The 13,648-nt window shown below is 61.2% G+C and overlaps 1 protein-coding gene across 3 annotated transcripts in view; it reads right to left on the bottom strand.

The window, feature by feature from the left end:
- Positions 1 to 1,882: 1,882 nt before the first annotated feature.
- MAEA (macrophage erythroblast attacher, E3 ubiquitin ligase) overlaps positions 1,883 to 13,648 on the bottom strand; it is a 31,391-nt gene continuing 19,625 nt past the window's right edge. Inside the window, exons 4-10 of one of the 3 annotated variants that reach the window (XM_007467882.1) lie at positions 11,464 to 11,586; positions 10,589 to 10,702; positions 7,853 to 7,929; positions 6,804 to 6,912; positions 3,509 to 3,642; positions 2,989 to 3,184; positions 1,883 to 2,747 (exon numbers count right to left, since the gene is read on the bottom strand). In XM_007467882.1, the coding sequence (XP_007467944.1) occupies positions 2,652 to 2,747; positions 2,989 to 3,184; positions 3,509 to 3,642; positions 6,804 to 6,912; positions 7,853 to 7,929; positions 10,589 to 10,702; positions 11,464 to 11,586 (849 nt within the window). In that variant the 3' untranslated portion in view covers positions 1,883 to 2,651. The remainder of the gene's footprint in view (positions 2,748 to 2,988; positions 3,185 to 3,508; positions 3,643 to 6,803; positions 6,913 to 7,852; positions 7,930 to 10,588; positions 10,703 to 11,463; positions 11,587 to 13,648) is intronic. The other 2 variants (XM_007467883.1, XM_007467884.1) reach the window with 2 other exon arrangements.

Raw genomic sequence — 13,648 nt, forward strand, 5'->3', positions numbered from 1 at the left:
ACTTTAGTGAAGGCGAAACTCACCTGAGTTATGAAAACTGGAGTGATGGCCGTGTGCAGGGCAAGCAGTCTGGAGGGGCCGGGAGCGCTGGCCACCTGGGCCCACCGGCTAATGTGTGTGAACATTTATTTAGCAAAACTCATCCAGCTGTTGACTTAAGATCTGTGTTTCCACACATGCCATTTTCACAACTAAACAAGCCCACAGGGAGCGGGTGCTCACAGCCAACAGCACGTTCAGTCCATGTGGAACGCCGGGCACCGGCGGCAGTGTGAGCGGGGTGGGGGGCCCATGCCGGCCAGCCGTCTATCTAGCAAAGGTAACACAAGACCGGCACTCCTCCCACAAAACACGTGTGTGTGTTCAGCAAAAGCCACGTACAAGAGCGCTCCGGGCAGGTTTATCTGGAAACAACCAAGTGTCCACCAGTGTATGGATGGGAAATCACCCTCCACACGTCCAGTGGGACGCTGCACACAGGGGAAAGGATGAGCTGCCCCTGCCTGTGGGTGAGCCACCCAGGGGGCCGACAGTAGGGTTCTGTTTTTACCAAGTCTGAGCACTGCTGAGCCACCCTCACCAAGAACCACCGCTGTTGGAACACTGGCCTGGGAAGGACCCGGGGGCAGCACTGAGGGCCCGCTGGCCCTCGGGCCACACGCATGAGCACGCGTGCAGAAATTCATCGTCGTGCGTGTGCTCAGCTAAGACCTACTGCTACAGAAAGGAAAGGGCAGGAAGGCAGGCAGAGAGGATGGGGATGGGGCCAGCAGAGACCCCGCTGCTCCTTCCCTGGGTGCAGGTGGCGGCAAGGAGCCCATCGCCCCGCGGACAGCTCTGCCCCGCAGCCCTGAGGAGCCGGGAGCCCACGTGTGCGCTGGGGCCTGACGGGTGGCAGATTGGCACGGGGAGACCCACTCGGATGGCGCTGCCATCTTTGGCCCCCACTAAGCAGAGCACACAGCGACGACCTGGAGACCGTGGTCTCTGGGATGTGGACCCAGGGCATAGGGGTCTGCGTGGGCGCCTGGCAGAGGAGCAGAGAGCTGGGACCAAGGCCGGAAGCCACAGCGGCCAGCACCCAGCAAGCAGCCCGGGCGGTCAAGGGTTGGGGAGGTCAGGAAGGAGGCCTCAGCAGTGAGGTCAGGAAGGAGGCCAAGGAACCCAGAAGGCTCGGCCGACATGGCAGAGAACAGGCGTGAGGGAGTGGTTAGCAGGGGCCACAGAACCCAGCGCCGGCCCTAGCAGGAAATGTCTGCAGGAACAACGGGGACAGACATTCGCAGCACAGAGCACGCCTGGGGCCAGGTGCTGGGGACCTGGTGGAGCTGGTGGCCCCGCCCCGACCAAGCCGAGGTGGCCTCCGGCTGCTTCTGAGCCCCGTTTGGCCACAGTGACAGAAGCTGTGTGAATTAAGAAGAGGAAATTGCCAAAGGGAACTGGGCAGCTTCTGGACTGCAGGGGGCCGAAGCAGCGGGCAGGGGGAGGCCCCTGCACCGAGGCACGACCTGCCAGGCAGGGGGGCTCGTGTGGTCGCCTGCATCCTAACCCTGAGCCCCCTTGCCGCGCCCTCCCTGCCGAAGTTCAGCGGGGAGATCTGAGCAGCGGCCCCTCCTCCCAGCCCGGCACCTTCTCAGCAGGAGACACACCCCGCTTCATGTGCCTCAAATGATCCCAGAAGGAACCCCAGTTACCAGGTGCTGCTGGGGGGCGGCGGTGAGGCTGAAGGGGCCCTGGGGCGGGACTCGGGGCGGAGCTCACGTGGGAGCGGCTCTCGGCCAGCCCAGGCCCCAGCTGGCGCCAGCGGCCAGGGGGCAGACGCCACCGGCGGGGTGCGACGTGCACGCGGGACAAGTAGAAACCCCTCTCATTCTGTGTCTTCCGTTTACACTTTATTAGCTAATCAACACCAACATGCAAAAATGAGCGTTGAATACAAACCTCTACAATGCGGTTTCGTGTCAACTACGACGGGCCATTTGATTTGAAGTCATCGGTGGTTACTTCAACTGAACTATTGGCTTCTGGAATGAATAGTGTTTAGAGCTAAAGTTACGGAGCCGTCGGCAAGGCCTCTGCAGACCCCGGTCCAGTGGATTTCCACGGATACATTCTCAGGCAGGAGATAAGGCGGCACAAGTGACATGACACTGAGCCTACACACATCCTAACACAGCCCCGTGGGCGCAGCTGCAGGCAGGCGGCGGTCCTGGAGGCCGGCCCCTCCCGCGGTGCTGGCGTTTTGGCAGCGGCTCTACAGAGAAGTGACAGGGTCCCTCGTGGCACCGAGTGGCCGCAGGTCAGTCTGGCACGGCCACCAACGCTCCCGGGCCACGGCCGAGGACTAGCCTGTCCCCCGGGGTTCCTCGTTAGCAAAAGGGAGGGAACTGTGAGAACACGGGGAAGGGATCAGTTCCTATGGTGAAAGGTTCTAGCCTCCCTCCGCGTGGTCAGTCTTTAAAGAATTTCTCTGAAAGGTGAAAGCGCTTCAGAAGCCGAAGAGCTGACTTGTTACAAAATCAAGTGCGAGCTTGTTAAATCTTACGCCTTCTCTTCCCAAGAGTGTCTGTCGTCGCTCACTGATCTTTGGTCGCAAGGAACAGAAAGGCAGGCAGGCAGGGGCCCGCAGCCGCCCGGGTGCGGCGACCCGCCTACATGATGTACACCTTCTCGGCCTGGGAGAAGTGGAAGACCTCTTTGGTTCTCGGGCAGACGACTTTATCATCCTGCCGGATAGACAGCAGGGACTGAAAAGAAAGATCAAGCGCATCAAGACGGGCCAATACGGTTTGAATCAACGTTTCTGTGAGAAACCCACAGAACCAAGTCTCGGGAAACAACTCACTGCATTTCGGAAAAGTTACTTCCGGCAGGTACCCCTGCCCTAAGCCTTCAGGGCCCAGCCCTGCTAGCCTCGCCCCACCCCGACCCCGCCCGCTCTCCCTACAGGCCTCGCCCCACCCTCCGCAGCCCAGGCCCCGCCCTCACGTTGTAGCCGTAGACGTAGCCGTTGGGCAGCATCATGGGCGGGTTGTTCTCGTTCATGACGTCCCCCGAGATCTTGCAGACCAGACGCGAGTTGGCGCAGTGCGCCATGGGCAGGGGCTGCGCCAGCTTGTTCAGGGAGCGGCTGCACACTGGGCAGTCGGGGCTCCGCGAGCTGCCGTCCTCCTTGTAGCACTGCCTGCGCGCGGGTTAAGGAGGGCGGGGGCCGGCCGAGGTTCTAGGGGGTCCCCCGGGCACCACGGGGGAGGCTGTTCCGAATGGCTCGATCCGTGGAGTTTGGGCAGGACCCGGAGGCGGCCTGGCTCAGGGCAGGTTTCCACCGGGCACCCCCTCCCCCAGTCTCAACACCGTGGGGCTGCAGCCCAATTAAGGCACGGGCCTGAAGTCGGGGATGCAGCGCCCGTTTCAAGGTGGAGAACGAGGGCGCTAAGAAGCAGGGTCTTGGACCCCAGCCCCACACTAAGAGGGGCACACGGGGAGCCACTCCCAGCGCGAAGGATACGGTGTCTTTATGGCCGAGAGGCCAGCCTGCAGGGTGAGGGTGAACACGGAGTTGTTCCCCAGCTGGTGCAGCCGGTAGTTGTCGTACCGGAACTGCTGGATCAGCATCCGCCACCGGGCCGGGTCCAGCAGGTCCTGGAAAAAGCGGGGCAGAGTTGGGGTGACAACAGCAAACAAACGCGACTCTACTTCCCTGCAGATGAAAGGTGACGGGAGGAAGAGTCACCCCACTAACCCGCAGGCGGGCGGCGGGAGGGCAGCCCGGACTTCGGCCCGCGTAGAGCCCACTGCTGACTCGCTTTCTGGGACACCGACTTGTTGGGCGGGGACTCGGCTGCTCTGGAGCATGTGTCCTAAGGCCTTGAGGCAAGTCAAGGACTTGGGGCTGCAAGGACAGCTCAGCACGGAGCGAGCTCCAGAGCCTCTTGCTAAGAGCATTAAGGTCTGAAAGGAGAAGCCTTATTCCAGGAAACCACTTAGAAGTTTAAATCATGTCCATGCCTAAAACCACCCAGGTTTAGACTCAAGAAGAGAGTGCAGGGAGGGGGAGACACACAAAAGCACAGTCAGAGGTTCTGTGTGAGCTCCTCAGGAGTCCTGGCGTACGGTACACATCACACGCCAACGTTTAAGAAATGCTTTTAATATTTCTTTTATCCAAGTCCACGGAGAATGAGGTCCACACCCGGGGCTGGCACTGCCCAGTGCCAACTCCGAGGCCCTGTGTAGCCTCTGCTACGGCCGCCCCTCAAAACAAAGCACTTCGGCCCGTTCCCGCCGTGACCCATCGGGACACGCCTGTGACTTCCTAACACGAGGGACGAGGGTTTCACCCCCTTAACCAGGCTGCTCCAGCACGTTTCAGGAGTATCTGCCCCCTGCTCCTGCTTCCAGAACACTCCACTGTCCCAACTCTGTTTCTGCGTTTCCCGCACCCTAGATCCCCGGCTTGCTCTGGGCCGAGGGTCTCCTGTGTCACCTTGGTCTTCTCTTGTGCTGCTCAATCTGTCTGACCGACCTTCATAGGTGGGAGGCTGTGTGGAGAGCTCTGCCCCGGGGAGGGGTGGCCTGCCCTGGCGGCTGTGGCTTCCGCCCTGGCCCGGAGCCCATTCTGAGGCTCGGCCCCTCCTGTCCACAAAGCACGCACGCGCCTGGCTCTTTACAGCCCCTGCGAGGCCACATCGGGGAGGGAAGGGACACGCTCCATGCCCTCCTGAGCGGGACATCTCGCCCCCAAGGGCAGGCCGGCCTTCCTTGCACTTCGAACAAATCTCCAGAGCAGGAAGAGCGAACGCTGTGAGTTAAAGCCCGAGTTTAGACCTGAATATCCCTGTGGCCGGCTGACTTATATTCCCAAACACTGCAGAAGGTGTGAGTTCAGTCAGGGCGAGAAGCTTCCAGCCACCTCCCGAAGGCCTGCGCCACACGCTCTGGGCGGCAGGGGCCGGGTCTGCCAGGGGCCCCAAGAACTCTGCGGGGCAGGCGGGGCCGCAGGGCGAACACTCAGGGCCTTGGGCAGAGACCGCCTTCAAGGCCTGGAGCACAGGGCTGGCTCACCACACAAAGAAGGGGTTTTACCCTCTCCCTGCACACGCTGAAATGCTGAGGCCCAAGGCGATGGTCAGGGAGGCCCTCTGGGAGGGAATGGGGTCACGAGGGTGGAGCCTCATGAAAGGGATTAGTGCCCCTCTAAGAAGAGCTTCCAGAGGGCTCCCGACCCTTCCGCCACGGGAGGACATAGCAGAAGTCTGTGACTCGGATGAGGGCCTCACCAGACCCCGCTGGCACCTGATCTTGGACTTCGAGCCTCCAGAACCGTCAGCAATACATTCTGCTGTTCACAAGCCCCCATCTGTGGCGTATTGTTGCAGACCCCAGAAGGGACTAAGACAGAAACCGGCTACCAGAAGTGGATGCTTTAAGTAACAAATACCTAAACACGGGGGTGTGGCTTTGGAACTGGGCAATGGGCAGCAGCTAGAAGCTTGGAGGTGATGCCACACAAAATGGACCATTAAAAGGTGGGCCCAGGAGGAGGAGGGGAGAGCGGCAGGGAGCGCCCCAGGCTCCGCAGAGAAACCTAGGAGCTGTGGACTGTCAAGGCCACTGTGATGAGGCCTCAGATGGAACGAGGATCATGTTACTGGGAACTGGAGGGAGGGCTTCTTGTTACGAGGTGTGCCGAGCCTGGCCGAACTGTGTTCGTGGACGGGGGAGCTGTGGGTGATGAGCTGTCTCTGAGCAAAGTGCTGAAGGTGTAGCTTGGCTTCTCTTGAGTGTTTATAACAAAAACCAAGAAGAGGAATGACTTAAAGATAGAATCGTTCATCAAAAGGAAGCACAACTTCAGGACCTGGGAAACCTGTTCACGTCGTAAACACTGAGAAAGGCTGTTGAGGAGAGGAGACCGGTGGTGGGCGGCACCCAGGACTCAACGGGCCACCCCAGGGAAAACAGCCAGTTTGAACCTCAGGGGAGGGAGAAGGGAAGGAAGGCGGGCTGTCAGACTTCTTAGGTTTTACAGGACGGGACTTGCGGTGTTTTTCCAAGAGAAAGTTCAAAGGTCATTAGGGCGGCCCCCAGGTTTCAAAAGGACCACAGCTGTGGGGGGTATGCCCCTGCCCAGAACCACATGGAACCTCAAGGTCAAGGAGAGCCACCCAAGGGGGAGGGACCGAGGACAGATGTGCCCAGTGATCCTGGCGCAGGGAAGAGAAAGCAGATCAGGAACAAGCGAGGTCGGGAAAGACATTGGCAGAGCTGTGCAGAGGCCCCGGCCTGTGCGGCCCTGACCAGGCACTCCAGAGAGAGGCGCCCCCGGGGAGGGAAAGGGAGCGGTCAGGCACTTGGAGCTGCGCTTTGCAGCTGATGCACTGCTGATGCACTTCGGGAGGTTTTCTGATATGTTTGTTTTTGTTTTTTTTTTTTTTGCGGTACGCGGGCCTCTCACTGTCGCGGTCTCTCCCGTTGCGGAGCACAGGCTCCAGACGCGCAGGCTCAGCGGCCATGGCTCACGGGCCCAGCCGCTCCGCGGCACGTGGGATCTTCCCAGACCGGGGCACGAACCCGTGTCCCCTGCATCGGCAGGCGGACGCTCAACCACCGCGCCACCAGGGAAGCCCTAATATAAGTTTCTTTTACCAGCATAATGGGAACAAGACAGGAAAAGTGACCCTGGGTCCCACAAACCAGGCCCAAGACGGGAAACTAACAAGTTGTGCGTGGGCCACGCTCGACTATGGCAGTGACTACAGACCAGACCTTACGAGCGCCCAGGGCCCCCAGGAGCACCCTACCTTGTAGGGGGAGATGTGTGTGTCCGGCGGGAATGCCAGCATGCCCATGACCTGGCGGACCTCGTCCAGCTGGCTCCCTTCGGCCTGACTGAAGTGCTTTCTCGCGTGTCTGGAAAAGGACAGCGCAGCCTGTTGAAGTCTGTGCTCCCAGCGCCGGGAAGGTGAGCTCGGCTCCACGGCAGCTGCGGGATCCTGGGCCCCGCCCCCACCCAGACACGCGGAAAGCCTCGGTACTCAGGCACCCCCTCCTCTAGGGGACTGGGACGGGCTGCGAGGCACCAAGTACAGAATCCCACCTAGAGAACACCCATAGGCAGTGCCTGAACGCAAACGGTACCTGCCCGAGCCCTTCCAGGTGACCCTGGGTGTCACAAACCGGGCCCATCGACATCCATGGCACCCGAATCTGACCTGCCCCGCCCCTCCTCCTACACAGCCCCTGGGGCCCCAGAGAGGGTCCAGCCTCCCGCCTCTGCAGTGACCCCCAGAACAGCCTCACTCGCGTCCACCAATCAGACCCCGGGCACTGAGCCCTGTCTGTGCAGGTGGAAACAGCAGGAGGGGGCGGGGACCCCTGCCGCCACGCCTGCACTCCAGCCTCCTTCTCTGAGGCTCCCCGTGGAGAGCAAAACTGCCCCCGCCCACCCTCTAACCACCCCATCCTGGGCTGGGAGCACCCCCAGCCCGGCGTCCCATGCCTCCAGGAGACGGGGCTCAGGGCGCGAGGCTGAAGCTGCAGCAGCGGGAGGACCGACACAGCTGCCCAGGGCTCTGTTGCCCTGGGGACGCTGTGCTCCCCGCTGCCCACAGCCTGACCTGGGACGGCCATTTGCTCCAGGGACGACAGGAAGAGTGCAGTGGAGGCCTGGCCCTGTCGGGGGCGCCCGTGGCCTCACCCCCGCTCAGCAATGGGAGAGAAGCAGCCGTGCGCCCCTGGGCAGGGCCCAGCCAGCCAGAGAAGACCTGCCAGACACCCGCCCTGCCTGCCCCCAACCCAGACCGGGAGGGGACCCGAAACGCCCGCCCCGAGAATCAGGAGGAAGGCCTACCTCACAGCATCCAGCCTCTTGTTCTGCCGGATGAGCTCAATGAACTCCTGGATCCTGAGACTGAACTCCAGGCAGCTCTGAGAGTGAAGACAAGACAATGGGCAGCTCAGACAGGGTCACCGGAGCCACGTGCCAGCTTGAGGCCACGCGCACAGCGACAGCCGCTCTGAGTCGCCAGGGAGGCAGGGCTGCCACTGAAACCGCGATCTCAATCCACAGTCGTGGCTTTCTGGGCCCTGATGGGCTGGGGCCCGGCCCCTCCCAGCGCAGCCTCGGCCAAGTGTGCCCCCCGAGTGCGTCCCTCGGGCCAGGCCGGGGAGGGCAGGGAGGGCCGGCAGGCGGTGCCGGGGGCGAGAAGCAGCGGGGACCGTCGGCAGCGCACGGGCACAGACAAGCGGCCCGGTTCCTGTAAGTCAGCGAGCGTGCGCCCTCCTCTACCTCCAGCCTCACCAGCCGGCAGCCCTCAACCACACAGGGTGCCTCCCCCGCCAGGCGGCTCTGGAGCCGGGCTTCGTTAAGGCCTGGGCACCCGGTGGGTGGGAGGGAGCGCTGGGCGCGGACCCTCAGGGTGGGGGCCATGAGAACTCCGGGAGAATGCTCCAGGCAGAGGGATGAGCCAGTTCAAAGGCCCTGGGCGGGGGGGGCGGGGGGGGCGCGGGGCCGGGGGCACTTGGCAGAGGTAGTGAGGGCTGGTCAGAGGCTGGTTCCCAACCCTATAATCCCCAGCAGGGAAGATGACAGCCTTGCCCGGCAGCCGCCCTCGGCCGACAGGCGAGGGGCCGGGCGGTGGCCCTGGGGGGGGGGGGGGGGGGGGGCCGGGGGCACTTGGCAGAGGTAGTGAGAGCTGGTCAGAGGCTGGTTCCTGGAAGGGGCGGGAGCCCCAGGATTTGCCGAGGGTGCGGGGGGTCTTGGGGCTGGGGCTGCTGTGCCAGGAGGTAGCCGTCTCCCAAAGGCGTCACCTGGGAGGCGTCAGTCCCAAAGCTCCACGGGAGACTCTGCGGGTGGCTAACAGGGCCCCAACCAGGGGGGTCACTTGTATGGAAGCCCAAACTAACTTTGAAATCTTAGCGGTATCAATCCAATTGGGGCTAAAACCCCTGCGGTTGGGGGTAGAAGGCAAGCAGGCAAAATGAACTTTCATGACCTAAGGTGAAAAACGTGGATTATTTTACAAAAGAAGTAATTTAGATTATCACATCTTGAACGTGGTTTCCACCAGAGACAGAATACCTGGAATTAACAGAACAGGACGCAGAACTCACTGTCACTGCCACAGCGTCCAGGTCGCAAGATGGCGTGAACGGTGCTCTACGCCTGACGCTTCAGCTCAAGTTTGCCAACCCCGCGACTCCCCACCCAAGCCCCGGCGCGCACACTGCATTCTGGGGAAGCGCCTGGGCCGGACCCTGGGAGGACACCCTCCACAGGGCCCCCAGCCCCGCCCCAGGGACACGGGGTGAGGCCGGGGTGACTTGACCACCGGACCGTGCTGCCCAGGGCGTCCGAGGCATGGCAGAGATGCAGAGAGCCACTTACCTGGTGCCCACACATCCACCCCACAGGTGCTCAGGGAAGGCGGTCTCCCAGCCCGAGCCCCCCTCCCTGCCCTCTGCACGGGGGACTAAGCCCTGGGCAGCTGTCTGTCCTGACCCCCGACTGGGTGGGGAAGGGCGCGGGCCGCCTGGCTGGTGCCTCACAAACCAGTGAAGAGGACACGCCCCCTTCAGAGGCCAGACCAGCAGGGCCGAGAGGGGGAGCAGCGGGGAGAGGCCCCGCCTGCCTCTGGGGGCCCGGTGACTGCTTCCACTTGGGGCCGCCGGTGGATGTGCAGCCGAGGAGCGTCACGGGTAAACGCTGGGCCACAGCTTTACACAACTGACACGTGGAAATGTGTTGCATTATTTACGGTGGCTCTTTGCTCTCCAGATTAACCTTCAAACAGTCTGCTGAGAGGGAAGCAGGCGGTCACACTCCACGTGGACGGCTACGATCTGGGTGACATCATGTGCTGCTGGCTGAACACGCCCCGTGCTGTCTGAGAAAGGCGTGGCGTTCTCCCATGTATGACCCCTTCCGAGTTTGCAGACACGCAGCACACACGCTGCTGCCTCTGTTAGCCTGACGTGTCCAGAGACCCAGGTCAACTCCAGAGACTTTCCTTGCTGCGTCTACCCTTGGATGTACTTCTCAACTGTGGGAAACGTGGGTCTCAGAGTTTCTTTTCTCGTCTAGAATCTCATCACTGCTCTGAGGGATCCCTGGCATCTGGCACGGGCACCCCTGACCCCCCGCCCCAGCTCCCTCCCCTCCCCGGCCTGTGAGTGTGATCTAGTGCAGGAGCTCACGTGTGCCCACACATGTACGAACTGTACAGTGACTGCACACTGACTTGTGTTCAGACGCTATCTTGTACTGAGCACGTTCCGGTGGCGTCAGGTTGTCCTCCAAGTGCGCTTCTGGACGACTACTTATGCTCCTTCAAGTTACATGCCGAGGTCACAGGAATGTGCCATCCGTGGATTTGGTCCCTGCCAGCCCACCCCCTGGTAGCTGCAAGGCCCCCGCTTTGACCCGGCCCACGTGGTGTGCCCTGGCCAAGCAGCAGTGTTCTCTGGGAGGGAACAGGGCTTGCAGAAACCGCCTGTCGCGACCGGAGGCCTATTTTCCTTCTGCCCTGGTCCCCACCGAGCGCACAGCCGTGGGGGTGGAGCAGGAGAGCGGGCGCATGTTACATACCAATTCTGGCTTTCCTTTTATGGTTTCCATACCAAGATCCTCACTCTCTTTAGGGGAGCCACTGGCCACTCTACTTTTCCGTCCCGTCTTCGCGTCGTGCTCGCTTTGGCGGCCCTGAGTGGCAGAGAGTGTCACCCTTGGCTGGTAACTATGTGCACACGACAAGCTCAACGGGGCGGGGTTAGAGGCACTCAGTTTAGAACACAGAAGACAAAATTTTTCTGACAGAGGCAGGAAAGGTTAATACAATCAAGCATTTCTGCAAGCCCTAAGGCAAATGACACCTTTCAGTAAGCATGTTTAAATTCTGCAATTTATGTTTAAGTGCCTATTTTTTAAGCTGCTTGTGGGTCTCAAGAAAGGCTGTATTGGAGAATATCCCAGCCTGGAACTCTGCACCCTGGCAGGCGGGTACCCGCTCCCACAGGCTTCCCCACGTGTGTGGGGGCCGACCCGGCGCCAACCCCCCACAGCGGCCACGCGCAGCGCAAGCCCGGTCAACACCTCATGCCTTCAGAACCTCATGCTCAGAACTTCTGGCCAAACCATAATGCAGAGGGGGTGCACTTTTCTGGGATTTTACCTAAAACCCAAACGCCACCCCCAATAAAACCCCAAAATCCACACCAAACCCGATAATCCTCCACTATGAATCAGAACTCCAGAACTCTGAACCAACAGGTGAAAGCACTTTGGCTCTACTGCAGGTGGCAAAGCTGCCTCCCCACCCTGCAAGCTCTGCCCAGGCGCACCCTGCCCCCTCCAAGAGCCCTGTCAGGTGCAGCCCCGCCCCTCCAGTAGCCCCGCCCCTCCAGTAGCCCCGCCCAGGCGCAGCCCCGCCCCCCGGAGCCCCGCCCAGGCGCAGCCCCGCACACCTTCATCTTGCGCAGCCGGGACTTGTTGTCGTGGCACCAGGCCAGGCAGGTGGCCGTTTCTCGCCTCTCCAGGGACTCCTCCACCTCTTTGGCTGTCAGGAACATCTCGATGTTCACTAAGTCCTGCAGGGAAGGAAGCACTGGCTCAGAGCACGGGACTCCGGACCCGCCCAAGGCCGGCCCGACACACACCCGGTGCCCAGCAGTCTCATCTCATAGGAGCACCCCCGCCCCCTGCCGGGGCAGCCCCTCCGCGGGCCAGGTCTGCACAGCAGGCAGGCCTGTGTCCCAGTTAGATGCTGGCTCCCAGGCCCCCTGAGAGCCCAGGCCCTGCCAGAAACTGGGGCCCTGAAGGGCAGAGGTCTGCCCCCCATCACCTCTCAGGGCAGCCACGGAGACCCCAGCAGTTCATACTCTCATTTTCTGTGTTTTGCTCTGCAGATTGATTTAAAGTTTAGATTTTTGAGAAGGGGCAGCAGGGTGGTTAGGGGCTGCAGCTCTCTGCCCTCCGTTGTCTGCTCCCCTCTCTCCGTCCCTGAGGCCTGGCAATCTGGGAGGGCAGGCCAACTGCAGCTGCATCTGCTGGGCTGGAGGATCCCAGTAGGGCCAGGGACCCGCAGTAACAAACCCACCAACTCAAGTGCACACCTGCTGCCGTCAAGGGGGCTCTGTGTGGTGCCAGGAAGTGCAAGGCCCCCAGCTAGAGGTTGGGTTACAGCCAGCGAGGACGACCTCCCTGGTCGCACACGGCAAGGTGATGAATGCTCAGACATCACAAAAGGAGGGGGGTCATTAGAAGAAAACGAAAATTTCAAAAGGTAAACTCGAGCAGAAAACGTTAGTGAAGATCGTTTTCTCAGTTACCAGGTGGAACACCCAACACAAACATCCCTGGAACCCCGTGTCTCCAGAGTCCCCACTCAGGCCTCATGGGCTGTTGGGCACTGCAGAGCACAGGACAAGAGAGCTTTCTCACCCACACTCTCTCGACCAAGGTCTGCCACGGCAAAGCAAGCCAGGAGCTCGCCACCGAACTTCCGTACCCAGGCACCAGGGCCATGTCAAGCTCCCTGTGGGAGCTGTGCTGCAAAAGGACACAGAGTCCTACTGGTGGATGCAGCATTAAGGTGCAAGCTTTTAAGTAAGAGACACCTATTCTTTTTTTTTTTTTTTTGCGGTACGCGGGCCTCTCACTGCTGTGGCCCCTCCCGTTGCGGAGCACAGGCTCCGGGCGCGCAGGCTCAGCGGCCATGGCTCACGGGCCCAGCCGCTCTGCGGCATGTGGGATCCTCCCGGACCGGGGCACAAACCCGCATCCCCTGCATCGGCAGGTGGACTCAACCACTGTGCCATCAGGGAAGCCCCAGAGACACCTATTCTATTTCAAGAGAAAGTCACTGAATGCATATAGCTAATGATGCTGCAGTGAAAACCAGGCACTTACAGCAAAATTAACAAGAAGAAATAATCGAGTACAGTTACTTGGCAACAAGGCGGTGCCCATGGACCAGCTAGCTCCTGAAGCATCTCCTGCGGAACCAAATGGGTCAAGGGCAGAAGAGCAGGTGACCAGAAGAGCAGCTGACCAGAGGGCCCTGTGTGCCCCTGTTGTGGGCGGGCGGGGGGCACACTGGAGATGCCATGTCAGCTTTCCAGCTCCTGCACGGCCGCTCCAGACAGCGGGCAGGTCAGGGTGGCCACGCAAGGGCAGCTCTACCCACGTCCTCAGTAGGGACGGCGGCTGGGCCCGCAGGAAGCGCCCCCAACCTCCCCGTCCTGACTGCCGATTACAGAACAGGACCCAGTCAGACGGGGCTGGGAGTGTGGCGGGCCGAGCGCCACGGCCGCTGCTCCTCCCGGCTGCTACCTGGCGTTGCCCTCCCGAGGGGAGCTCTGACGACGAGGTGCCCTGTGGCTGCCGCATCCGGGACTCACTGATCCAGTTCTCTGCTCGCCGCCCTCGCTGCAGAGGTGGGCTTTCTCATGTCGCTTCCTTGGCCATTTCTCCACTGTCTTCTTTCTTCTGAACCCTTCCCACTGGGCAAGGCCAGGCGCCCAGACGACATTCTAGTCTTTCTTGTCACCCATTTCCCACCTTTTCCAGTTCTGCTCTAAATTCCAAGAGGTGGCCTCTCCTGCCTGCACCCCCCGGCATCCCGGGTCTTTCCAGGTCTTTCCTTTCCTG

Source organism: Lipotes vexillifer, unplaced genomic scaffold, assembly GCF_000442215.2.
Source record: "Lipotes vexillifer unplaced genomic scaffold, Lipotes_vexillifer_v1.1 scaffold966, whole genome shotgun sequence".
In the NCBI taxonomy this organism is placed as follows: Eukaryota; Metazoa; Chordata; class Mammalia; order Artiodactyla; family Lipotidae; genus Lipotes; species Lipotes vexillifer.